Source organism: Sturnira hondurensis, unplaced genomic scaffold (genome assembly GCF_014824575.4).
Source record: "Sturnira hondurensis isolate 20B ecotype Veracruz unplaced genomic scaffold, ASM1482457v3 Scaffold0005279, whole genome shotgun sequence".
Lineage (NCBI taxonomy): Eukaryota > Metazoa > Chordata > Mammalia > Chiroptera > Phyllostomidae > Sturnira > Sturnira hondurensis.
The window spans coordinates 15,326,061-15,351,413 of NW_028077910.1; the positions used below are offsets into that span (position 1 = coordinate 15,326,061).

General features: G+C 51.4%; 1 protein-coding gene across 1 annotated transcript in view; it reads left to right on the plus strand.

Moving 5' to 3' along the window:
- Nucleotides 1–2,246: 2,246 nt before the first annotated feature.
- The window catches only part of RARRES1 (retinoic acid receptor responder 1), a 30,618-nt gene continuing 7,511 nt past the window's right edge, over nucleotides 2,247–25,353 (plus strand). The window contains exons 1-3 of the mRNA XM_037046653.1: nucleotides 2,247–2,673; nucleotides 20,951–21,013; nucleotides 24,062–24,248. Coding sequence (XP_036902548.1) covers nucleotides 2,299–2,673; nucleotides 20,951–21,013; nucleotides 24,062–24,248 — 625 coding nt within the window. The 5' untranslated portion in view covers nucleotides 2,247–2,298. The remainder of the gene's footprint in view (nucleotides 2,674–20,950; nucleotides 21,014–24,061; nucleotides 24,249–25,353) is intronic.

The following is a 25,353-nucleotide window of genomic DNA, read 5'->3' on the forward strand; positions in this document are numbered from 1 at the left end:
GACCTGCACAGTGACTAAGGAACTAGGAAACATGGCACATGGGACACACTTGGTGGGGACACATCTACCTCGGCACAAGGCTGGGGGCCAGCCCGGCTCAATAGGACCTTCCTCCCTGCAGCAGGAAGAAGGCTTCAACCACCCAACCCCAACGAGGAGAGACCAGGGTTAGCGGCGATACAAATGACCCCAGAGGCCGGGCCCTTTGGACAGAGGGCTGTGCAGTTAATATCACCCACACACGTGGCATTTGGCAAGGTGGAGCAGTCTGCACACACAAACGCTGTATATGAACTGAGAAAAAAATAGTAATGACACCCATGACAGACTAAGGCCCAATTTCCCTAGTATTTGAAGAGCTTCTGCAAATCAATTAGAAGTGCAAACACCCCACAGATCAGTGGACAAAGGTCATAAATGGACAATTCTCAGCAAAGGAAATACTCTCCTATATCTTGGAAAATCTGTTTATAAGATGAATGCTACAATTCAAACATTTTAAAAATGGAACATGGCTGTCCCAGGATCCGTTGATCTGGGTGCTCAGCAACGTCGCCAAGAGCCCAGGCTCTTCCACTCTCTCGGCTCAGTCATTCTCCAGGTGGCCTTCATTCTCCGGCTGCTAGGGTGACGAAGTGTTCCTCCATGCCGCACATCCAGCCATGACAAGGCCCGTGGGTCCCGCATGATCTCCCCATCCCCCATGACCCCTGGCTTCTCATCCTGGTACTCTTTTCCTTGCACTCTCCCTCCAGCTGCACGTGCTTGCTCTTCTTCACACGTGCTCAGTGGATTCCTGCCCCAGGGTGTCTGCACCTGCTGTTCCTCCTGCCTGCTGGGTTCTTCCACACCTGCCTGGCTGCTGCCCCTCTCCTTCCGGTCCTTACTCAGACAGCACTTTCCCAGTGAGGCCTGCCTTGGCCACATTATTTAAAATCATAACTACCTCCCAACTCCCCACCCCTCTTTGGGCTTGAATTTTCTCCACTGCATGTAACTGCATCCAAATCCAACACAGGGCACATCTCCCTGCTTATTTCATTGTCTAGGCCGCCCCCCCCCCCGCCCTGTCTAGAACGTGTACTCCGAGATTGTCTCCCTCATTGTCCCTAGCAGAGTAGTCGTCCCATAAACATCGGCAGCAGCAACCATCGGAAGGACAGACAGGAGACCGTCGGCATCCACAGGAAGAAGTGGGGGAGGAAGGATATCTCGAGAGATGGTAGCCCGGTCCCCATTCAGGCATCGCCGCCCAACTTCCCAACCTCCCACCCACCCCCAGCATCTCACCCAGAATCACGCATGCCGGGTCTGAAGGAACTTCCTTTGGCTCCACAGTGGGACGGAGGAGTCAGCGGGTATCGGGAAGGGGTGGACCCCTTAACAAGATGAAGAGAGATGGAGAAATGGATACTGGAAACGCCCAGCAGTATCAGTTCTGCCCTCTACCCCCTGGTTCTTCTGGGCTTACCCTCTTGTCCGTGGGTCATAAACAGTAGCCATTTCATCCCTTCACTGCCACGTGTCTACAAAGAGCTGTCAATATTCCCTCGCATCCTCCAGTGTCCTAAAGCCCCATCCACGCCTCACGCCTCTGGAATCCGGCTTCCACCTCCAGCCTTTAAATCTGCTTCTCACCAGGGTTATCAATGACCTACTTGTTCCCAAGTCCAGTGGGGCCTCTTGGTCCTTATCTGACTCTGCCCAGCTGACAACTGCAGCCTCCTCTCCAGCCCCAACTCTCCAGCGACCTGTCCCACTTCCATGGTCATCGTGCTACACCGACCCCCCCCCCCCCCAACGCTGCGACTTCACCCTCTGGGAAGTCACAGCGCCAAGCCTTCAAGAACTGACGCTGAAAGCAGTAGTTTTGAAACCGCACCACCCACAGGACAGAAAAGCTGGGTTCACGAACTGGGCTGGGGGAGCGGCGGCGGGGCGCCGGGTGGGCTGCGCCCTCTCGGGGGAGGAGTCTCCACTGCCCCTCCGTCCCCCTGCCCGCGCGGGACGGTCTGACACCTCCGCCCCGCGCCGCCTAGGCGCCGCCGCGTCCCGGCTCCGAGCCCAGGCAGCGGTTGCCCAGGCGGAGTGGGGCGCGGAGCAGGGGCCGAGGTCCGTGGGAATTCCCGAGAGGGCGCGGCCGATCGGGGACCGGGGCTCCCAGCTGCAGGCCGCCCCGGGGGCGGAGGGGCGGAGGGGCGGAGGGGCGGGGCCGGCCGCGGCCTTATTTCTTCCAGCGCCGGCAACGCCAGCTCCCAGCCTGGGCCGGTCCAGCGCCGCGCCAGCCCGCCCGCGTCCATGCAGCCCCGCCAGCAACCGCTGTCCGCGCCTGGGCCCCGGGGCCCGCGCCCCGCGGCCCCGCTGCTCGCGTTGCTGCTGTTGCTCGCCCTTCAGGGGGCGGGGGCGGCGCCGGCCCGGCCCGGGGAGCCGGTGGAGTCCGCGGAGCCGGTGGAGTCCGCAGACGAGTACGAGTGGCCCGAGCTCTGGGAGTTCTCGAAATGGATGCAGAAGCAGTGGGCGCACGTGCCTGGCCACTACGGGCGGGTCCAGAGCTGGGATCTCACTGATATCCTGCCGCAGGCGGCGCACGCGGCGCTGCACTTCCTCAACTTCCGCGTGGGTTCGCCCAGCGCCCTGCGAGAGCTGTCCACGATGCAGGGGGGCAGCGTGGTGGTGAGTGCGGGAGCGACGTCGCGGGCGCAGGCAGGGGCCCCACGGTGCGCCCCGTGGGCGGCGACGCCCGCCTGCGCGCGCCTGTCCGCCCAGCCGCGGGTCTGCCACCCAGCCTGGGGTGACGCCTCGGCGCTCCTGAAGTATCCAGGGCGTGGAAGGCGCACGCCGGTGTTCAGAGTTCGCGGAAAACGGGCTGATTCTTTACGGCATTTGCGTAGCCAAAATGTTTTCACAGGGCACCTCCCATACCTGGGAAAGAGGTGTATGGGGAAACTGAGGAACAGGCCCGAAAGGCAAGGCTTGGTCTTGCCTGGGGGTACCCAGGGGTGGTCGCTATTGGCGGGCACGACCCGCCAGTGACTCCAGCAGAAGCCTTGGGAGAATTTGATTTACAAATTCAAATTCTAAGCCAATTCCCACGCTGGGCCGCGGACCCACTCACTGGCTTTTTTATTGCGGCCCTGTGCAAGGGCTTCAGGACGTGGTTGGAATTTACACACCTGTCTGGGTGGAGGCACTTTGGTCATCCTGGCATTTTCTAAGTGAGCAGACAGAAGGAGAACGTTCCAGCTGGTGGTTTGGTTACTGATTACAAGGCACTGACTATAGGTGCCACGTTGTGACTGGAGAGTTACATCGCTTTCTTCATCAAACGGAAAATACAGAAGTTTCGAAACTACACTAGGTCTGCCCCCAAAGTAACTATTCTCTTTCCACTAACTTCCACATATTCCACAGAGCCTGCAGACTCAGCCTCAAAGAATCTAGCCCTGAGTCTAGCGTGTAAATAGGCAGAGTCTGAAAGACGGCCAGTAGGAGTTAGTGGAAGGCTGTTCTTTACCTGGTGTCAGCCATAGTCGTGGGGTAGGCCATGGGAGGCTCGGACCGGGTCCCTCAAAGACTTAAATCTGCAGCCAGGGTGGCTAAATTTACTGAAGGATGAAATCAAAGCGTTCCTAGGAAAAGGCAAACTATTCGTGTCACCTGTTTTAAGAGTCCTTGCTGTCTTGGGGGGGGGGGGAGTTCAGAAAAAGAAATAAAACGGAGTCTTAGAACTTAGCTATCCAAGTAGGAGCGAGCAGCCGCTCCCCAGAGGCTCGAGGGGCGCTGCCGACGCTCTGCTGCCTGGCGGTCAGCAGGGATGGAAAGCCGTCATCCTGCCGCACACCACTTCGCAAATTCCAGGACCTTTTTCTTCCTTCTAAAACTATAAAAATAAATAAAATACTTGGCATTTTCACCCATTTAGTTACCCCCTTGTGGGGGGACCTGACATCTTTCACAAAATAAATTTGCTCTCAAACATGAGTTTTTTAAAAAATTCCTTTCCAAAAAGAGCTCAGTTACTGTTTTTTTTTTAATTTTTTTAAATCATGAAGTGTTCCATTTATTTTTTATTTTTAGAGGTAAAGGGTTTTAGAGGGGAAGGGAAGGAGAAAGAGAGGGGGAGAGAAACATCAATGTGTGGTTGCCTCTCACGCGGCCCCACTGGGGACCCTGCTCCCAACCCAGGCATGTGCCCTGACTGGGAATCGAACTGCGATCCTTTGGTTCACAGCTGCACTCAACCCACTGAGCTATGCCAGCCAGGGCTTTTAAAATTATTAATCAGTTCTTTTCTATTTAATCTTTATTGGAGTTTTTCCTATTACCATTTAGTGCCCTTTTACCACCTCATCCCCAGCAGTTCCCACACTGTTGTCCATGTCCATGAGTCCTTTTTCCTTTTTGCTCAATCCCCCCACCCTCTAACTTCCCCCACAACCCCACTAGTGTCATCCTGCTCTCCATCTATGAGTCTGTCCCCATTTTCCTTGTTAGTTCAGTTTGTTCACTGGATTCCACATAGGAATGAAACCATATGGAATTTACGTTTCTCTGACTGGCTTCTTTCACTTAGCATAATATTCTCCAGGTCCATCCACGCCGTTGCACAGGGTGAAATTTTCTTCATTTTCATGGCCAAGTAGTACTCCATTGTGTAAATGTTCTGTAATTACTTCTTTTCATCTGTAATAGTAGATGCTTCTGCCAAAGCGAGGGAATAGGGTGGAGGAAATCAGACAATTAATTAGAAGTCACAGGGAAGTAAATATGTTTGCACTTTTACTAAAAAAAAAAGGTATTAAAAGTGAATTAGAGGCAGGTATGCATGAAAGGGTGGAGGAGTTAAGTAGAACAATTCAGAGCATTGACCCTAAGAACAAATAACTTCCATGGTTATCGGGTTATCTTTGCATTCCCTCCGGAAGTAGTTATCCTTTAAAACCAAGGAGCCAAGGAGCTTAGTAATCTTCAGGGCCAAGAATCTCTAGAGACTGAAGTGGTTTCAGTTTCTCCCAGGAATTCAGGGACATTATTGTCCTCCATTTTTCTGCCTCCTCCAAATATCATCGCTAAAGAAGCTCCCACCTCCAAGGGTGATCAAGGCAACCTGGGGCAGGCATATCGTAAATGCATGACAAACTTGTGACAATGGCATGCCAGGACCCTCGGGGGTGACAGAAGCAGAGGAGGAGGTGGTGGAGAGCAGAGGGCATGCTGACCCTTACCAGGAACTGCCGTGGACTGTCTTTCCAGAATATGGGGGACCAGCAAGGGGTCGTTGTAGGGAGTCCATAGTCTAGTCCCTCACTTTGCCCCCAATGAGCCACACAACCCACAGAAGCTCATATAAGTCTTTTCTGGGTATTTTCTCATTTTGAATGGAAATAATTCATGTCCTGCCAACCATGCCAGTTATTCTTAAGAGTCATCTAAGGTGATAAAAGTACCAATTGTAAAGTATAAAAATGTTAGTTACCATTATACTGAAGGGCAGTCCATTCATCCATTAGTTGTTTCTTGATCACTTACTATGTGCCAGGCACTGGGCTAGAGACTGTGGCCCTAGTTCAGATTGGGGTGGGATCATCAGGAAGGTGTCTGAGATTCATTCGGCTTAGCTGTTCCTCCGCTGCAGTAACGAGGAGCAGAGACACCACCCACACGAAGATTTCAAGGTAGTGACCCAGGGATTTCTGCCCCGGTGACTAGAGAGCAGCTGTAGCACTGATAAGTCAAAACTGGTAGATTCTCGAAACGCAGGTTGGCATTCTTGATCCAATCAGTGTATTTTCAAACCAAGCACCCAGTTGCTGCACAATATCTGTTGTGCATCCAGGTCTGACCCCGGGGGAGGGGGGCAGGTGGCTGGGTGGGGGAAAGAAGTGCAGCCGGTCGGGATCCCTCTCCATCCTCAGGGTCAGCACATCCCTTTGGAAGATTCTGGGACCAAGGCAGAATTTTCAAAGTGATGGCCCACTGGTGGGTTATGGAACCAACTTAGTAGGTTGCAGTTGTTTTGTGGGTTTTTGTTTTTATTGAGATGGTTTGGAATACAAAGTATTAGGGTGCACTGCTGAAGTAAAGGTAAGTAGTACCTCATGGTGTTTCAAATACATATGTGTGTGTGTGAACTAGGGCATTATGAAGAATGCAGTTCCTTCTGTGGGTTTCTGCTAAACAAAATTGAAAGTCAGTGAACCAAATCATTTTTAAGATCTCTCCCCGCTCCAAAATTCCTTTATTCTAAGTGATTTCTTGGTTCTGCAAGAATCCATTACACCATAGAGACACTGTTGCCCTCTAGTGGTGAAATATAATAATTAATGGCTGTGGTGCAATTAAGTATGGAGAAGGAATCAGGGCTAACTGGTGGAAGAGTTAGCAAGCATTCTGTTTTGTTCTGTTTGCGAACTGTATGGCGAAGTCGCAGACCGTGGCCTCTGTTCCCTCATTCCCCCTGCCTGATGCCACTTCCTTCCGGCCCATACCCTGATCTTCCATGCCCAAGGAAGCTGCGACTTTTCTGATACCACATGGCGCAGCCTCAGGATCAATGGTGGGCGATTTTGAGGTGTTGAGAGTTCTTACACTACCCAGAGTATCCTGGGTCAGCCCCACTCCCCACTACTCAAGGCTGCCTCTCACACTTAGACAGGTCTCCTCTGGCCCCTCAGCAAGTCCTGGGACCACTGGCCCCTGCCCTGAGCAGCTGGTGAGAGGCCAGCCCTTTCCTGACATGCAGAGTGAGCGGCTGGCTGAGATCTCTGTGTGCACGCACTTCATTGTGTCAACCCACTCAGGGATCAGCCAGTGTCTGGGGATGGGGCGCTTAAGGAGAATGGACACAATTGAAACAGCTGAATGGAGAATGCACACAATTGAAACCGCTGACCAAAGTGTGGCGGAAAGTTGTGCTTTCCTAATTGCTCCAATCTAAATTAAAATCAATGTACGTGTCATCATATCTCCTATTTTTTGTTACAGGGCTAAGGCTATCTAACTGGCAGTCCTTGCAGTCTTTTTAGCAAGAAAACACACCCATTAGGGTCTGTGATTTGTGTTTGATTTACTTATAGTGGAGGGAGCACCCACTAAGAATACAGTGCATAACCCTCTGCTTTTCCTTCTTTTTTCTTGCCCAATCTTTTTTTTTTATTATTGATTTTAGAGAGAGGGAGGGAGAGAGGGAGAGAGAGAGAGAGAGAGAGAGAAAGAGACATCAATTTGTTGTTCCACTTATTTATGCATTCATTGGTTGCTTCTTACATGAGCCCTGACCGGGGATCAAGCCCACAACCTTGGCATATTGAGACGACATGCTAACCAACTGAGCTACTTGGGGCCAGGTTCTTCTTGTCCAATCTTGACTCATCCACACCCAATTCAACAATAGGAGTTTTAGAGGCTTGACATTATCAATTTTTTTCTATAGCATAATTTCACTTGGATTTCATGGACATGACATCTTTTTTGCTGCTCACTCTTCACCAATATATATATAACAATTAATTATGCAATCAGGTAATAAGTACACCTGGTTTAAGCAAGTTTGGGAGCAAAACAAATGACTTTTGTCCAGATCAGGCCTCCCTGGTGCAGGCAGGCGGGGCTCCCGTCTGGATCCCTGTGGGCGCCTGCCCTTGTGGCTGACGGCAGACTGGAGCCTGTCCTCTGAGCCACGAGACAGTGAGGTGACCACCTGCCCTACTAAGAAAAACCTTCCTTCATCACCTTTCAATCTATAAAGCACTCTAATACCACATAATTCACCTAATTGCTGCCCTTCTTGAAGTCTTCTCTCCATTAACGTTGATAATTCAAGAGATGATTGTTCACAAGAATAGGAAGGCAATACATTAAGCAGAAACTGGAGAATGGAACTGGCCGCAGTGAATATGGAGGGGAGAGATCAGTAATAAAATACCAAAGTGCAATAATCTTTACTTTCATTCGAGGAAGGCTCCTAAGTGCTTTTACAGACTTGATGGAAGAACAGGAGTGGGGGTGGGGGTTGCAAGGTGAATTCAGGCTCTTCCTTGCCCTCACTGCCCTGGAGGTGAAACCAAAATATGTGGAAAGCACAGAACAGAGAGGCTCTGGCCCCCCTTCCTCCCAGACCCTGATCCTGCTGACGTGGGACAGGTGCACCCACGGCCTCTGCCACAGCACCCACCTGGACTGCAGGCCCCGATCCCAGAGTCTGGGGCCAGCACGGGCAGGAAAGAGGCCACCTGGCCCTGGGGGTAAAGGCAGGGCTTGGCCTCCTGGGCACTTTGCCCCGGTCACCCAAGCCAACTGCTCCTGGATGAGCTAGGAAGTAGGAATGCCTTTAACCAGCTGGTAATAAATCGTTTTCACGTCACAAACATTTTTACCAGCCTACAACATCTCCCACTTGTCTTGCCACACGAGGTGTCATGGCCAAGGGTGTGTGTGATCACAGAGCGTTGGTAGTGGCCCCAAATAAAGACCCCTGGTGGCAGGTTGTACGTCTCAGCACCAGGAGGCAGTCTGGCTGCACACCCTTCCTAGAAGGACCGGAGTTGTTCTGCTGAAGAGCAGATGTAAATATGCAGACCTGAAACGACTCCCATTAACAGGACATGGAATGCTACACACACACACTCCCAAATCCAACCTGACCCTCGATCTCAACACATTGGCAATCATTTGCTCTGGAGATTCACGCAGCCGTGGCGTTCGTTTGCCTTTGCGACGGTGCCTGGGTTGACACGTTTTGTGGAGCTTGTCCCACAGTGGCTGGGGACGGTAGCCACTGCAGATCTCCACTCGGGCTTCCTTACGGCGGTTCGGGATGTCTCTAGTCAGTGAAGTCCAGCGATGAAAGGGGACCTTGTACCATTGCTGTGTGGGAGACACATGCTCCCATGGTGGCCCCAGGGGGTGTGCCCACACAACAGGACATTTAGGATCACAAGTAATTTTGACTCTGTGTTCGTTTCACTGCTGTAACAAATTACCACAAACTTGGTAGGTGAAAAAAAAAAACCCTATGTATTTCTTCTCTTATAATTCTGCTCAGAATTCCACGATGGGTCTCTCTGTGCTAAGTCAGGGTCCTGGAAGGAAAGCATTCTTCTGGAGGCGCCAGTGCAGTCTTGCCTTTTCCAGTTTCCAAAGGCCACCCACCGGCACACCTGGCTCCTGCTCCGTCCTGTCTCCCAGCCAGCTCGAAGCCTCCCTCAATGTAACACTTCTGTTCCCTTTCTGTACAGACCCTTGTGCAGGCACTGTGATAATCCAGGACACTCTGCCCATCTCCAGATCTTTAACTTAATCTCACTGGCCAAGTCCCCCATGCCATGTAAAGTGACATTCACAAGTCCCAGGGACCAGGACAGGGACACCTTTGGGGGTGGTCACTCAGCCCACCACACCCAGCTCTCGGTGGCTGTGAGCTCATGCCAGATCATGTTGGACGAGCAACTGTGCCTGAGGATGGGCAGCTCCTGTCCCTCCTCTCACCTGGCTGATCTCTGCAGGCCAGGTGATCTCCTTACCTCTGCAAGTGCCGCCCTCCACACCCTGTCAGGCGCTGCTTCCTCCTTGGTCCTCAACAGCCAATTGATTTCTGCTCTGCGTGTGTGCGTGTGTGTGCGCGCATGTGCGCGGGCATGCCTGCTTCTCCAGGTGCAGAAGGCAGTACATCTCTTTATCTGTCCATCCCTTCCACTGTGCCAGCCTAAGGTCCTGCAAGAGACAAATACTAAATATTTTTAAATGAAAACAAAGGTAGCTGGAAGGGTGCTGGGACCACTGGGCACCTAGAACGGGAGACCAGGCCAGGCCCTGACCATTCCCAGGCCTTCCAGAGGCAGGCAGGAGACAACTGCTCGACCCCCTCTTACAACCAACCTTTTTGAATTAGCCCCACCCTGAGCCAGAGGCACTGCTGGAGAGAACACTGCCTCGGGCCATCTCCATCCACTGTGGCTCCTTTCAAGGGGTCAAGGACGGGTACCCGCCATCAGCTGGCTAAACAGAGATTAATGAACACACTGTGTACCACAAATTGCCCTCTCTCTCTCCTCTACTACTTAACCTACTAAAGCAAAGTGTCCATGTGCAGAGATTGCCCTGGACCCCACAGGACGAGCCTGATCTAAAAGTCAAGGACTTGTGTTGCATAAACTCTGTTCCATCTGGCACTACCCGAGAGGGGGAAATGCAACAAGGTAATTCTGGCATATAATGTAATGCGCTGATGCTCTCTCTGCTCCTAAGAACAGCACAGCCTTTTTTATCCACAAATGAGCTGTTTACTTGTCTCCAACTAAGCATGACTCATAAAACTAACCTTATAAAATGAAGCTCACTTTTACTGGAATGGCATGACATTTATGTTTTCTTACCAACTGTGGAGGCTGGAGGGGACATTTAGAAGCTGAATCTGTCAGGCCAGTGACGCCCAGTGCGCAAGGGAAAAAAATCAGAGTCACCCAGGAGCTCTTGACAGCTGGAGTGGCACCCACCTCCCAGCCCCCACCCTGAGACCCTGAAGTCTGGAGTCCTCACCACTGGCTCTAAGGCAACATGGTGGGACCAGGTCTAGAGGCCAAGGGCAGAAGGACAAGGGATGGCATTTCGCCACAGCACAGCAGTTTCTTTCTGCAGATTAGCTCTCGGCAGAAGCGTGTCTCTGGGGACTCCTGGAGTCACGGCGTTGCTGTGGCAGCAAAGTTTCTCCCGGGTGCCACCGCGAGTTTAAAAGTAGCATTATGTTTCCGAAAGGTGCTCTTGGAATAAGTAACACCTGTCCTCCATCCCTCGTCAAGTTCCTCAGGTTTATTTCCAATAGTTCAATGACTTTACTTAAATGAACATCAGATCGCATCTACTATAATGGTAGTCCAGACAGGTGCTGGAGGAGGAGTCTTTGATCCGTGAAAACAAAGCTTTATGTTTTACAGTAAACAGCTTTGTTCTGAGGATAAGACATGACTCTGTAGAGCTGCTACTGGAATGTGCAGTTCTAACTTTCTGGGGCACATGGGACGGTCTTCATGTGGCAAGGGAGCTACCATGTGACAGGAAGCGAGGAGTGACTTTCTCCGCAAACTGGTTTAGCCCAGACTGCCTTCTTCAGACATCCCTGCTTGGAAAGAGCACATCCCAGGTCACCACGAAGTTTCTCGGCTGCACCCTAGAGGGGTGCAGAGGGCAGACCTGCCTCCTAAGTTTCTAAGGCACCATGACGTGATTTACCAGAGACTCCAGGTCACCGAACTTGGAGACAATGTTCCTCCACTTAATTTAGGCCTGGTGATACCCTCAGGCATTTAGAGAGAACCAATTGTCCTCATTCAGCTGCATTCTAGTGACTGTCTGGAGCCACATGTCACCTTCTACCCCACCCTCAGGACTTCAGTGGCTTCACTCAGCATCCAGAGAGAATTCTTCCAAGTGTGGTCCTTGGACCAGTGGTATCAGCATCCCCTGGAACTCATGAAAATGCCCATTCCTAGGCTCTGCCTCAGATTTACTGAATCAAGTTTACCAAACAGGGTCCCAGGGCCCTGTTCTAGCCCCCAGGAGGTTCTGTGGCAGTGCGGGTTTGAGACCCACTGCTCTGGAACCGAGTCCCCGAGGCAGACCTCCTCTAGCCTGGCCCCCACCCACCAGGGCACCCACCCACTTGGACCTCAGCTCCAAGTCTGCCCCTCCACTAACTTGCTAATCTCCCACCTGGCTGATCACCTCCTTGTGCTGAACGCCTCCTCCCTTTCTCTCCGCGTGTCTCAGTCCTCATCTGCCTGGAGATTTCCCCACCTGCGCTGGCTCGTGTTCCCGTTTATACCTGGCCTGAAAGACGACATCCAGGGCCCGTCCCAAAGTCTCAGATCATGTTCATTTCCAGGCTGTTGTGGGTCGTGCCCTCCAAAAAGATGTGTCGAAGCCCTGGCCCCATGCCTGTGAGGAAGACCTTACTGGGAAGTAGAGTCCTGGCAGGTGTGACCAAGGCCCGAGAACCAGCAAGGGCTCTACAACTTGTGTCCTCAGGAGAAGGCCATGCGCAGCTAGAGAGAGAAATATGCCATTTACAGTCAGAGTCTGAGATCGGAGCCAGGCCGGCGCAGGCCAAGGACTGACGGCAGCACCAGGGGTGAGGAAGAGGCAGGGAAGGATTCCACTTAAGCGTCCCCCAAACTGAGAGAGAATCCATTTATGTTGTATTAAGGCACCTGGTTCATGGTACTTCGTTATAACTGCCCCAGGAAACTCGCACACACCACACACGCCCTGCCCCTCTCAGTGTTCGGTGTGGTCTTGTCTACAGGCACCGTGGTAGTGAGCACAGTCCCCGCCTATCCTGTGCGCGTGCGCGCGCGCACACACACGCACACACACACACACACGCACACGCCCTCTCAGAGAGAGCCTGCTGCTGCGTGAGGGAAGCGTGGCAGCCCCGGAGAAGCTTTCTTACTCACGAGATCTGTGACTCTGGGCAATCCTTTCACTTTGCACAGTGCCTCAGTTTCTTCACCCTCAAAATGGGGATAGCAGCAGTCCCCCAAGGGCCTTAGTGAGTGATGCAGTGAGTGATACGCCGGCCCTGTGTGCGGACCACGTGAGGCATGTGAGGGAGCTAGCAGGATGCTTTACACACAAGCAGTGAACAAATGTTTGCTATTGATTTAAAAAGGACTTGAGGGGCGTTTTTTCACCAAAGAGAGTACACACGCACACAGTGTAGTGACGAGTTCAGTCCTTTGAGGGCGTTCCCTTGCACACTTCTCAACCAGGACGTGAGTAGCGGCCTGTCTCCTCCCCAGCTCCCAGCTGACTGCAAGCAAAGCCCCAGACCAAGTGCTGACCATTCTCCTAAGGAGCCCGCTATGAGGCGTGGTGTGCAGAAGCTGTGCCCCGGGGGAGACTGGAGAGGAGCTGGATTCTGCCCGTATTCAAGGCCAGTGGCAGCAAAACACAAGACCCCTAAAAAATAAATAAAACACACCAAAAAAACAGGTTAGAACCTAACCCACGTCATGAGAGGTCTCTGATCATCAAGCATTTAGTTCTAGAATCTAGGTGAGATCGTACCTACGTCTTCTCTTCTACAGACTGTAGAACTGCCGGATCCCCAGGGCTGCTTTCCCCGGGTTCAGTTACCTGAGGTCAACTGCGGTCTGAAAATATTAAATCGAAAATTCCAGACATAAACAATTCATGAGCTTTAAGCCCGAGTGCTATTCTGAGTCACGTGATGAAATCTCTGCCCGGGACATGGACCATCCCTTGCAGCTGCCAACACCGCCAGACGGTCGTCACTTAGTTGCCCTCATGGTTATCAGACATTTTAAGAGAGGAGGAGGAAGAGGCCACCGTCACATAACTTTTGTTACAGTGTGTTGTTATCTTTGTCCCATTGTATCATTAGTTACTGTTGCTAATCTCTTACTATGCCTAATTTCTAAGGTAAACTTCATCTTAGGTATGCATGTATAGAAATAACACAATGTATGGAGGTTCCAGGTATCCACTGGGGGTCTTGAAACATCCCCCCTCAGATAGGGGCGGATGGCTGTAATTAAAAAGAAATCCGTAGCAAAGAGCTACTAATTCATTCCTTCACGTTATGTAGTCACAAGGTCATTTGCTGTGTTTGCTGGCTTGCTCTTTATAGAAAGAGCCCTTTCCTGGAAGACATTAGAACAATGTGCTGTGCCTCTGGCTGTGTTTTAAGAAAGGAATGTGCGACTTCCTAGTCCATGTCGCAGATGCACAGTTTGGGCAGCTGGGGGTGGAAGGAACTCGGGCTGTGGCCTGCGGTGCAGGAAGACCCCTCACCTCAGGGAGGAGAGCGGCTGCCCGCCCCCAGCACCAGGCTGGCTCTTGCAGAAATGTCTGCTTAGCTTCTTGCTTTTTAATAATAGCCTCACACCACATGGCTGCGGCAACCTGTGTCCAAGGCCGAGGGAGGACCACCTGACCTTGAGCTTCCAGATCCAAAGCCACACAGAGTGGGCGGTTTACCGCACTCCTCAAATCTAATCAGACTGACAACGTAAGGGACAAAGACACGACTTTAAGATATGGGGTGGGGACACCATACCGAGTTCCTTGGCACTTAACACATCTGTAAGTGACTTTCTCTTTTTAAAAGCCCGTTGGTGCGCTTGCTGGTCCAGGTGCAGTGCTGAGGGGGAGACTTTTTGGTTCGGGTCCCTGGAGGCCCCTCTCTGCTGTTTATGTATTTATTCTATTTTATCCCCTTTTCCATCACCCCAACCTCCCAGGAGAAGCCACTTGAAATGGTCTAATGTGTATTGTTCTGCCAGCAAGTGTTTGTGTAAATGATATGGTTGGTTTGTGTGCAAACTTTAATTTTGCAACTGCTTGTAAACGCTATGGATGCCACGAATTTGGTCATTTCTGTTGTCACGCACAGCCTCTAGGGTCTGTCTGTGTTGCTGTGTGTGTGTGGCCCGTGGGCACAGCACTCTGTGGCAGGCACCCCCAGTTCCTGGGACCCCCGATCGCCTCGAGGAGCACCCTCCTAGGAGTCCCTTGTGAGCCCCTGCACCCGTTTCTTTGGAGACTTACCCACAAGCGGGGCTGCTAGATCGTGGAGCAGGAGCAGTCTTCCCCGAGCCAGCTAAGGCCCGGCCCTCTCCACCTTCCGACTTATTGCCAGTCCGGCCATTGTGCAGGGATACCCCGCTGCTTCCTGGAGTTCCATTTCTCCAGTTACCCGTAAGTCTGAGTGGGTAGGAGAGATCTGTTAGCATGCAGACATGTGAGCAGGCTCAGGGCGATCCCCACACAGGCCCCACAGGCCGGCTGGCTGTCGTTCTGTAAGTACCAGCATCGACTTAATAATGTTGTCTTAATACGAAACTTGTATTCTAGCGATCATTTCTGATCCTGAGTTACAAAGCTGTTGGTGCTGGACTCCTCTCTGTCCAGCACATGCTTCCTTGCATTTCCCATCCCCGCCTTGTTCACCCACCCATCAACTGGCTGCCTGTGGTCTCTCCACTCACTCCAGACGCCTCCTCACTCCAGCAGCAGTTCTCCTTGCTCCAGCCTTCTCCAGATCCTGCCTCCCTGCCCAGGGCATCCTGTTTCTCTCAGGATGAAACTCTCAGTGTAGCCTGCAGGGGCCCTGTTTGCCCCCCCATCTGCCTCTTCCTCATCCCGGCTCCCCTCTTTCTGGTCCCTCTGGGCTTCAGCCTCCTTGTTCCTTCTGTGTGGAGTGATTTCCCAGCTCCCCACCTCCAAGCCCCCCAGTCAGGTCCTTTTTCATCTTCAGGGTTCAGCTCATAGAAGTGTAGCTTAACTTCCCGTCTCTGGGCTGGATCAATTCTCTCATTATCCTATAGCTCTTAAGCCACGCTCGACCAAATAACCAGTCCTACCGTGACCTGTGGGAAGCCCTTCTCCCCACCTGACTGCCCAGAGGGAAGGCCTATTTCTGTTTGTTCCCTGTGTGCTGCACCCAGCACAGAGTTCCCAATAGGTAGCCGCTCATTATCTGGGAATAATTTCCACCCACAGCAGGAGCGAGACATTTAGTCCCAGACAGAGGCCTGCGGGGCAGTGGCTGCGGCCTATCTCGGGAGGCCCAGCAGAGGCACCTCTGGGGAACTCATGACTCAGCGGGAGATAAAAGAGCTGAATCTTGATCAATGATAAAGTACAGCTAAAAATACAAAAGTCTATTTTGAACAAAATGTAGATGCTTTTAAGAGTGCCTAATTAAAACAAAGTAAGGAAATCGAATCAGTGAGGAAAACAGCACTTCAAAAGGCCGAGCTGCACCCTGACCCAGCTCTCAGGCACCTCCCCCAGTGCCCTCCCAACGGAGAACAGGTCCCTCCCAGGCTTCCACGCGTTTCCAGAGTACTGCTGAGGCAAATAGTATCTTAAGCACTCTATTTAAAACAAGCACAATGACATCACCAATAAAAAAGTCTATTTTTGTGGTTGACCCGAGCAACATCCAGACCTGTGGAGACTCTGTGTAAGAGCTGACTGACCTGAGCCAAGCAGACGGCGCACGCCGGGGAGCAAGATCCCATTCGTTCTGGAGACGAGCTGCTTCTTTTCTACGTCTGGTGCTAAGGAGGGAAGTGAGGGAGGTTACCTGGAGGTGAGAAGAAACAAGGCAGGGATCAGATTACAGGATAGTGAACGAGACCACGTGCTCTCTCGGGGGTGGTCACTTCAAAGGTGTGTCAACGAAGATGCACAGAAACAATGACTGGACTTGCTTAGGGCAAAGATAAGTCTTTTACGAAAAACGTCCACGCCTGGGGTATGACCACCCACCATGACGTGCCTAGAAGAAATTTCTGATCAGATCTTTTTTCATCCACATTGCACGTCCACACATACAGTGAACGAGCACGCGGAATTTAATGTTGAGGTGGCGGTTGGTGGTCCTCAGAGCTCTTGGTGTACACACCTTCCCCTGGGGACGGCATCAAATTCAATGGCTTCCACCACGTCTGGAACCAGAGAAGCCGGAGTTCCGGCGTTTGCATTGCCCATCACTACCAGAACTGATAAGTGGAGACGAGGATTGAATCTTTATGGGTGCTTGATTCACCTGCAAAACCATCTTAACATCTCATCCCAAGCCAACCTTTATATAAGGAGAAGAAAGGGTGGGTAAGGGGTTTGGAAAAATGTTAATTAGATAGAAGGTTAGATAAGGGGTTTAGAAAAAAAGGGTTCATTGGATGAATTGCAGTCGGGCAGCAATTTTTCTAGTATTTCTTTATTGTTGATCAACAATTCTTTAACTGCATCACAGACGTACCCTCCCCGTGGCTCAGACACTGTCTCCACGGCTTGCAGACCCCCTGGAACACAATGGTCAAATTGCTACTCACCCTCCTAGAGTCAAGCATTCCAGTTTCCAGAATAACTGCTTTCCACCTGCATTACTCACTTAAGCCCACCGACTAAGGCTGAAATCTTTAACTCCTGAGTTCGCCTACCGCTTCTCCTGAATCTGCTTCTATCCATTCAGCCGTCTTCAGACGGCTCCAGTGCCCCCAGCACCAGAGATGGCACCTGCCATCTCTGCTTCCCCCTCCTCTTCTCATGAATGGCCTCCCCACAGACCCCGTCACTCTCTGCCTGGCAGACATAGGGGCGGCCCTGACTCCTGTGTAAGAGGCTTGCACTCAGGGGCCCCACATGCCTGTGAAAGGCAGACTCCTAAGTCCTCCATGCAGTGGGCAGGAGGCCACCCAGGCTGGTGCAGCTGGTGAAGTAAGGCACAGACCCTGCTGGCAAGTGGCAGGGCTGCCCTCTGTGAGTTCAGTTGTTTGAGGGGCCCAGCGTGGCCGAGGGTGTCACAGGCAGCAGGCCCACGGCCCCATGTGTTCCTCTCACTTGGGTGGGGGCAGTGAAGACACTGAACTTCAGGGAACAGAGACAGATGCCCGGAGACAGCCTCTTCCAGCTGCTGTCTTGCAGGTCGCACTCTGTACCCCCCACTCACTCACTGGGAGCCTCAGGAGCAAACCCAGGCTTTAGACAGGAATCTGTGTGTCCATTTTCCCCCAGCCTCGAACTGGGACCAGGCATTGGTTTCTACCACAGTGCCTCCTCTCCCTCATGAGCATAGATTTTAGTAACGATAAAAGTAGTGAACAGACCTTGAACTTTTACCCTGACCCAGGCTGCCTTAAAGCTGTGTCTGGACTCTTCATAACATTAGTGTCAGAAAAATGGCACCAGGCGGTAACCACGGTTCAGCAGCCGCAGTTCTGAAGTTCCGGACAAGGGAAGGCTTCAGGGCCAAGACTCACAATACAAGGGGACGTTTACTTAGAAAGCCACAGAGGGAGAAGAAGGGAGTCGAAGAGGAAATGGGCTCAGAAAACAAGTTACAGCAAAAGAAGGGGCCTTGGAGCGTAGGAGTCGGGGAGAGACATACGGGCCCTGAGGGAGGAGACACGACAAGACGGGGAGGAGAGGTTCAGGTGTGCTGGGGGTGGCTGTGTGTGTGTGTGTGTGTGTGTGTGTGTGTGTTTGTGGGGGGCGGAGAGAAAGCCCCTGTGGAAAAGAGGAGGGGACAGGTGCTGGCAAGCTCCATAGAGAGAGCCTTGCTGGGTCCTCCACCCTGAGGGCTTTTACCTGAGGTCTCAGGGGAGCATCCCAATAGAACATTAATCAGCTTCCTGGGTGTGTCTCCTCAGAGTTGTGATCTCCACTGATTGGCCGGCACCCAAGGTCCTTAGCTATCAGCCTCAGCATCCCTCTGCCTGGCTTTGCTGCTTCTCTGGGCCTGGAGCCGAACCGCAGCTGAGGCCTAGGTGTCACCTCCAGGGGTTAATGCTTAAGGGAGTGGTTGCGCCAGGGCTTGTAGTTTGGGCCCTTGCTCGGCACCTGGGGCCCCTTCCCGAGTGAGCACTGCGCTGGGCCCCTCCTTCTGCTCGGCTCATGCCTGCCTAACTGCCTAGCACCACAAGGCCCTGAGTACTGCAGATAGGTTTCCTGGGCTCCCGCAGACTTTGGTATCAAGTTCTAAGTCCTCTTCATAAAACTGAGTCCTTCCTGACCCGGGGCCACCCACCCCAGCCTTTTCCTAGCTTCCCTGCCTCCCTGGAAGACCAGCCCCTATACTGTCAATGTAAGAAACATGCAGACCTACAGGGAATTTTTGTAAGGCTTCATTTGAGCCAAACTGACCACATGTGACAGGGAGCAAGATCTCAAACGATCTGTGGGGACTGTCGGGGAGATGGCATGAAGGTGGGAGGAGCAAGGTGGGGATTGGATTACAGGATAGTTAAGAAGACTATGTCCTCTCTTAAATGGTGTTAAGAGAGCACCAGTGCTCCCTTTGAGGGGTGTTACATCTGGCATTTCAAAGGTGTGTTAACTTAGAGGCACAAGAAAATGACTTGAAACCTTTCAGTAAAGAAGTGATAGGCCTGGAACATGACCACCTACCGTGACCTGGTCGGTTAGGAATTTACAATTAGATCGAGGCTACTTTCCAAAGAACCCCCCTTTCATCCCCAACGCCACTGCCATGCCTTTGCCTGGCCAGCACGTGTTTCCTGGAGAACTAGTTCAGGCCCCACCTGCTGGAGAAAGCCTCCCTAGCCTAGCACCCTCTGCGTAGACAGCACTCAGCCACGTTGATGAGCTACTCTGCACAGCTGCTGACTTGCCTGTGTCCACTCTAGAAGCAGGTTTCTGAAGTAAGACTGGACTGGACGCTGTGTTTCTTCATATGTCCCGGGTGCCTGGCGTAGTAGGGGGCAAACAGTGAATGCATGAGAAGACAGGCTTGTGGGTATGAATTTTGTAAATTGAGGTCAAGTGTTCCAGTTTACACCAGAACCTGACTCAAGGTTGAAGTTGAGCCCTAAGCAAACTTCTCCTGGGTGCGGGGTGCTCCCCTACCCCCAGCAACATCTGTGCATCCGCGTGTTTAAATATTCTTTATGTGGATAACAGCCACAAAATCCTATCCCCCGGTTCTTCAGTTTCCCGGAATTTTTTTTAAGAATCTGCAGCAGCAGCAGCTGATATGTAGTCTATTTCAGATAAGATAATCCTGTTCAGTTATTGTGTTCCCGGGCTCAGAGATGACGGAAATTGATGTTTCCTGAGTGTAACTTGATCAAGATTGTATGAAATAACTTCAGCTCCCTGCAGCACAGTTTTTTTCTTCTCAGAAAACATCCCCTGGTGCTGAATGATCATTTTGCTTGAAAAATATATACAAAAACAAAAAAAGATGATGGCCTACGATGTTAAAATGTTCTAAACAGTTTAAATCGCCTTAATGGTTTGGGTATGTAGTCTAAAAATATGCATTGGAATCAACTTATATGTTTAAAATGGCTAAACATACGTTTCCAAAGTTGAGAGGTGTCTGCTTGTGGAAGCTGAAGGGAAGGAGCGACCCTAACAGCTGAGGGAATCTAACCAGGGCTAATCCTGGCTCTGACCTCCTCAGCAGCTCCCCCTGCAGGAGTGGCTGGCTCCCTGCAGCCCTCCAGACCTCAGCTGTCTGCCTCCTCCCAGACGTCTTTCTCTCACCACCCGTTGGCCCACACACATGCGGGGAAAAGCCCCGAGACCAAAGAATCTGCCTCTGTGAGGGAGGACCGGGAAAGGGTAAATATGTGGGCCACTCCAGTCTGGCACCTAACAGTTTGTTAAGGGACATTTACACATAAGGCAGGTCTTAGGCAGTGGAAAGAAAGATGGAGTGGCTATTCTCTAGGCTACTTGGCAGTTGCTGAAGAATTATATAGAACAGGGCAGGATGGCTGGTGGGTGGGGGCGGGTACCGGTGTCAGATGGGGGAAGCCAAGAACCAGCACGCTGTGGGGCAGGGGGAGAGGGTCAATCAGGCCCTCTCTAAGGGGCCTTCGGGGACCAGCTTCTGTTTCGCCCCGACCTAGCTCTCTGGTTGGGCCACGGTCACATCATGGCACAGTCCCTCCTCCACAGCACTGTGGTAAAAACAGTCACTTCTGCCCCACCGCTCCCTTCCCTCAGTGTCGCCATCGGAAAACCCACTTTTTATTACTGGGTACTCCTCTGTGGCCAGACCCCCTGTTCAACAGGAGGGAGAGGCTGGCCTGTGTCCCCCAGGGATGCAGCCCAGGGCCCTGGAGGGGCGTGGACAGGCACTGAACGGGGGGTGTGTGAAGGAGCCCACTCCACAGTCTGGCAGACACCGGTCTGCGCTCATGTAGCTGCTCTCACTGAGCCAGCGTCCAGCCTTGCTGCGACCATTTCCCTTTCTCAGCCTCCTCTTTGTGAGTAGGTGTCAGCTAGAGGCGAAAGGCATGATGTGACCAAACGGGAGCTCTCTCCTCCCGCTGAAGAAGCACAGATGGCCTTCAGGTACAACGGCTGCAGCCAACATCCCCATGCCATGTTCCCCCAGGAGGCGATTCACGGCAATGAAGATGTTAGCTAAGACTCACTTTCTGTATTTCAGATGACTTTGAGGAAGGAATATCACACTGAACAGGCATTCAACACAAAGCGCTACAACCCAAAGGTAAGCTGCCCGAGTTCATGAAGTATTTATTAGCAACTTGGATGAATGTATTTTATAAAGAGTAAGAATCTTGCCCCTGGCTGGTGCAGCTCAGTGGATTGAGTGCAGGCCTGTGAACCAAAAGGTGGCTCGTTCAATTCCCAGTCAGGGCACATGCCTGGGCTGCAGACCAGGTCCCCAGTTGGGGGCATGTGAGAGGCAACTGATTGATGTATCTCTCACACATCAATGCTTCTCTTTCTCTCCCCCTTCCCTTCTCTCTAAAAATAAATAAATAACACCTTTAAAGAGTGAGAATATTAATATATAGTGACCTGAAAATTTGTGGGTTTTCTTCCTGCCTTTATTTTCTATTTGTTTTCAAGAACTGAGAAACAGAGCTAGGCAGGAGCTCAAGAGTTTACTCCTTCTGCAGAGCTACCTTTAAAACCGTCCACACAGCCCTTACTCCTCCTTCCTGGGCCCCGGGAGGGACTTTTGCAGCTCCCTTTGGTAGCCCTCCCTACACCCCAGAGTCCTTAGAATGATTCACTCTCAAATGCCAACCTGTTCCTCCTCCCGTCAGCTGGTGACATTTCTTGTTAGCAGACCAGCATAGCATGAGGCCAATTCCAGAAGCTGCCTTACATAGAGGCATTCGGGAAAGCACAGAGCAAGGCCGTGCATGCCATAGGCATCATCAGCTTCCCTGCAGTTTTTTAAAATTCTCACCTGAAGACATGCTTTATTGATTTCAGAGAGAGAGGTAAAGGGAGGAAGAGAGGGGGAGAGGAACAATGATGTGAGAGAGAAACTGATTGGTCGCCTCCTATGTGTCCCAGCGGGAACCAAACCCGAAACCTAGGCAACCTAGGATGATGTTCCACCCAAGCAAGATACACCAGCCAGGGCCTCCCTATGGTTCTGACCAGGCAGGCAAGGACCAGGCAAGGACCATGGTTTGCCAGTTTCCTTCCCCCCTGTCCTCAAAGAAGAGAGTAAACAGAAAACACAGAAATTGGAGCCAGATGAGCTTCCATGTGCTGGGCTAAGCTGGGAGGCAGCAACAGAGCGGAGGGAGACCAGCCCAAATTCTCCCTGTGTGCTGCAGAATCCAAGTAGCCAGGGAGATGAGCCCTCAGCATCCAGCACTGAGGTGTCCCAGGTGGCCGAGGGAGGGGAGGCCACGGTCCTCGGCCTGGTGCTTTGGGGGAAGCGCTTGCCTGTGTTCAGAAACAAGTCCTAGCAAGACAATACTATACTCTGACTTTGCTGATTAACCTAAGAATTAAAATTGTTCTTTTTCTTTTTAAGATTTTTATTTATTCCTTTATTTAGACTGAGGGCAAGGGAGGGAGAAAGAGAGGGAGAGAAACATCAGTGTGTGGTTACCTCTTGAGTGCCCCTAACTGGGGACCTGGCCCACAACCCAGGCATGTGCCCGGACTGGGAATCGAACTGACAATCCTACTAGCCACCCTTTGGTTCACAGGCCAGCACTCAATCCACTGAGTTACACCAGCCAGAGTTTTAAAATTTTTCTTAAAGCACAAGGAAGATGCCTTTAATTGCAAATTAAAAGTTTATCTTAAAGCTAAAGGGAAAATAATTACTAGGTTATTTTGACCAACAGTGTTTCTCTGAAAAGCACAGCCAGCTCATTGAAATGCTCTGTTTCATGGAGTAAAAAGAGCCCCGTCGTCTTCCGACAACTGCTTTGCTTCTGTGGAGCTGTTAGGGGGGAAGGCAAGGCAAGGCAAGCAAAAAGGGGGCGACACCTGTTATTTTCCCTCTTCCCTGAAAACAGCTTTGACATCAAAGGACGTGGCAGCCCATCTTCTGCCCTTGACAAGCCTCTTCCTGACACCCTTCACCTCTTTTCTGTGTTGCACTATTTAGCAGGATTTTGGTGTACCAGGAAAATGTCCTCTCTCTCAAAACTAGCACTCACAGGAGGAAAAGTTGCCATTGGAAAGCCAATAAGCAGACCCAATTTTAAAGACTAGTTGTTTCCTTGGGGGCTTTTATTTAAGGTTTTTTTTTGGGGGGGGGGGTTGTTGTTTCAACTGAGACTCCACCCAACGGAAACAACTGAAAAAGTGATAAGAACTCAATAGCTCACGGGAGTTTGTAATTGGGGCCCATGGACGGGTCTGAGTGGAGCCATGACTAGGGGCCCATGAACTTCCTCAAATTCTAGGCCCAGTGTCGATGGGATGCCCATGTACACATTTTGTTCTGGGAATACGTGATCTTTTTAAAAGGGTGGAGAAACACTGTCCTGAAAATGAGTCATTCATCTGCTGTCCACTTGATGCGTCAACATCCAGCTCCAGATGTCCCTGGGTGGGACACGTGGAAGGGGATCCCAGAACGCTCAGTGCGGGCACACTTAGAGCGAATGCAAACAAACGTACCTCGGTCACGCAGGTAGTGGGATCAGCCCCATCCCGGTGGTCTCAGCCTCCACTGTGTCCGGATTACAGCGGGGAGGCGAGTCACGGGGTCCGCACAGAGCTCTGTCATCAAACTGGAGCTCAAGTCCTGGCTTCCCACTCCCTAGTGTGAGGCACGGAGTGGCTTCCTCTTTAAACTCCAGTATCTCAATCTGTAAAGTTAGAATACGAAGACCAAGTTCTTAAGGCAGCATGAAGATGCTGCCATTTTTGTTAATAGGAACCAGTCTCACCTTCTGGTTCAAGTTAGCAAGCTGGAGGCCCATGGAGCGTCACACTAGTCCACAGCAGACAGTCAGGTGCCCACTGTCCCAGAGGTTGGATCCAGGCAGTGCTCACGAGACATCAGTGGTGTGACTTTGGAACAGGCCTGGCATTCTTTTATAAGGGCACCATCAGCAAGCAGTTTACACGACAGCAAAGAGTGAAGGACTGTGTTTGTGTTCAGCTGGGAGCACAAAAATCACTTTCTATGAAGCAAAGACCCCAACTCTGTTGATACCGCTGACACCTGCCAGGTACAAGGAAGTACTCACTCGTGTGTGTTTGTGTGTTGGGGTGGGCGGGGAGTGAGAAGGAACCAATTGCTTTAATTCTGAAATCTTCATTTCAGGATGGTAAGGAGGAACCTCTGGGTGAGTGTTCCGCTCATGTGCTTTTCAAGAGGGAGAAGGCCAGACCGGCCGTCAACATCACCTGTGCACGGTTCCTGGAGAAGAGCAAAGTACAGCAGGAGGATTACCTGCTTTACAAGTACCTGAAGCAGCTTAAAAGCCCCGTGGGGGTAGTCAGCATACCTGGTATGAACCAATGTCTGGAATTTCTATATTCAGTAATGTGCGTGATTACAGAATCTTAAAAAGAATCATCATCTAAGTTTTTATCCCCCCAAGGGCATTTTAATGCAACTATAAAATGTGGTAGTTGCATTTTAACGTTAGAATGCAACTACCCTCATTATTTGACCAAAACTCAGAAATACCATTTTCCTGTTCTTCACCTCCAGTACAGTGTAGGGTCTGTGCCATTTTGATCTCTTCTGACAAGGGAAAGACAAGAGATGACTCCCCAAGGAATGGTAAAGGTCCTTGAAACAAGACGCGCATGTAGGAGTGCACTCTCCCAGGTAGGGTCCAGAACCTGAGAGGACATTTCTAGAGGTTTCTGGTGGTGGCTTTGGAAGCTTGAGGTGACAAGACACCAGCCAGGGCCTCCACTGTGCCCGGCAGGCCATCCCCGCCAGGCCTGAGTGAGCCAACCAACCGTCCCCAGGCCTCGCTAGAGTCTGCAGTGGAGTCAAGTTTATCTTATTTTAGGGCAACAGCTAATGGGCTGTGGTGCCATCTCTAATCAGGAGCGAGCCCCGTCCGCCGCTGACGCGAAGCAGAGCTCATTTGTCTGGGCACTCAGCGGTGTGCGGGCAGCAGTGGAGACTCGGCACTTACCAGCAAATTCAATTTTCAAAACCACAAAAGTCATCTCAGGACTTGCACTTGGGCATGAAGCTTGACATCTGACTACTGCTGTTCCCTCACTTGCCCAGAGACTGTGACAGACCCATGTCAGTGTGGGAGGTCTGTGGTCTCTACTCTGAGCACTCCATCCTGATGGGGCCAGAGTCCGGGCCCCATCAATTCACGGAACGCAGTGTTCTGAAAACTTGGAGCTGGTCCACCGATCCCTGTGTTTTTGAAATTCAGAAGCCTGGATAACTCTTGCTATAGTTCTCCGACCACTCAGATTGAATCCTGTTCCAAAATGATTGTGAGGAACAACTCAGATCCTGTGTCACAGAATTTGTTTCTATTTAGCACTGCTTGAAATAAGTGGGCTAATGGCAAATACTTAAAATATATAGTTATTTAGGATTTTTTCTCTTGTTAGCATTAGTTGGGGAAATGCTAG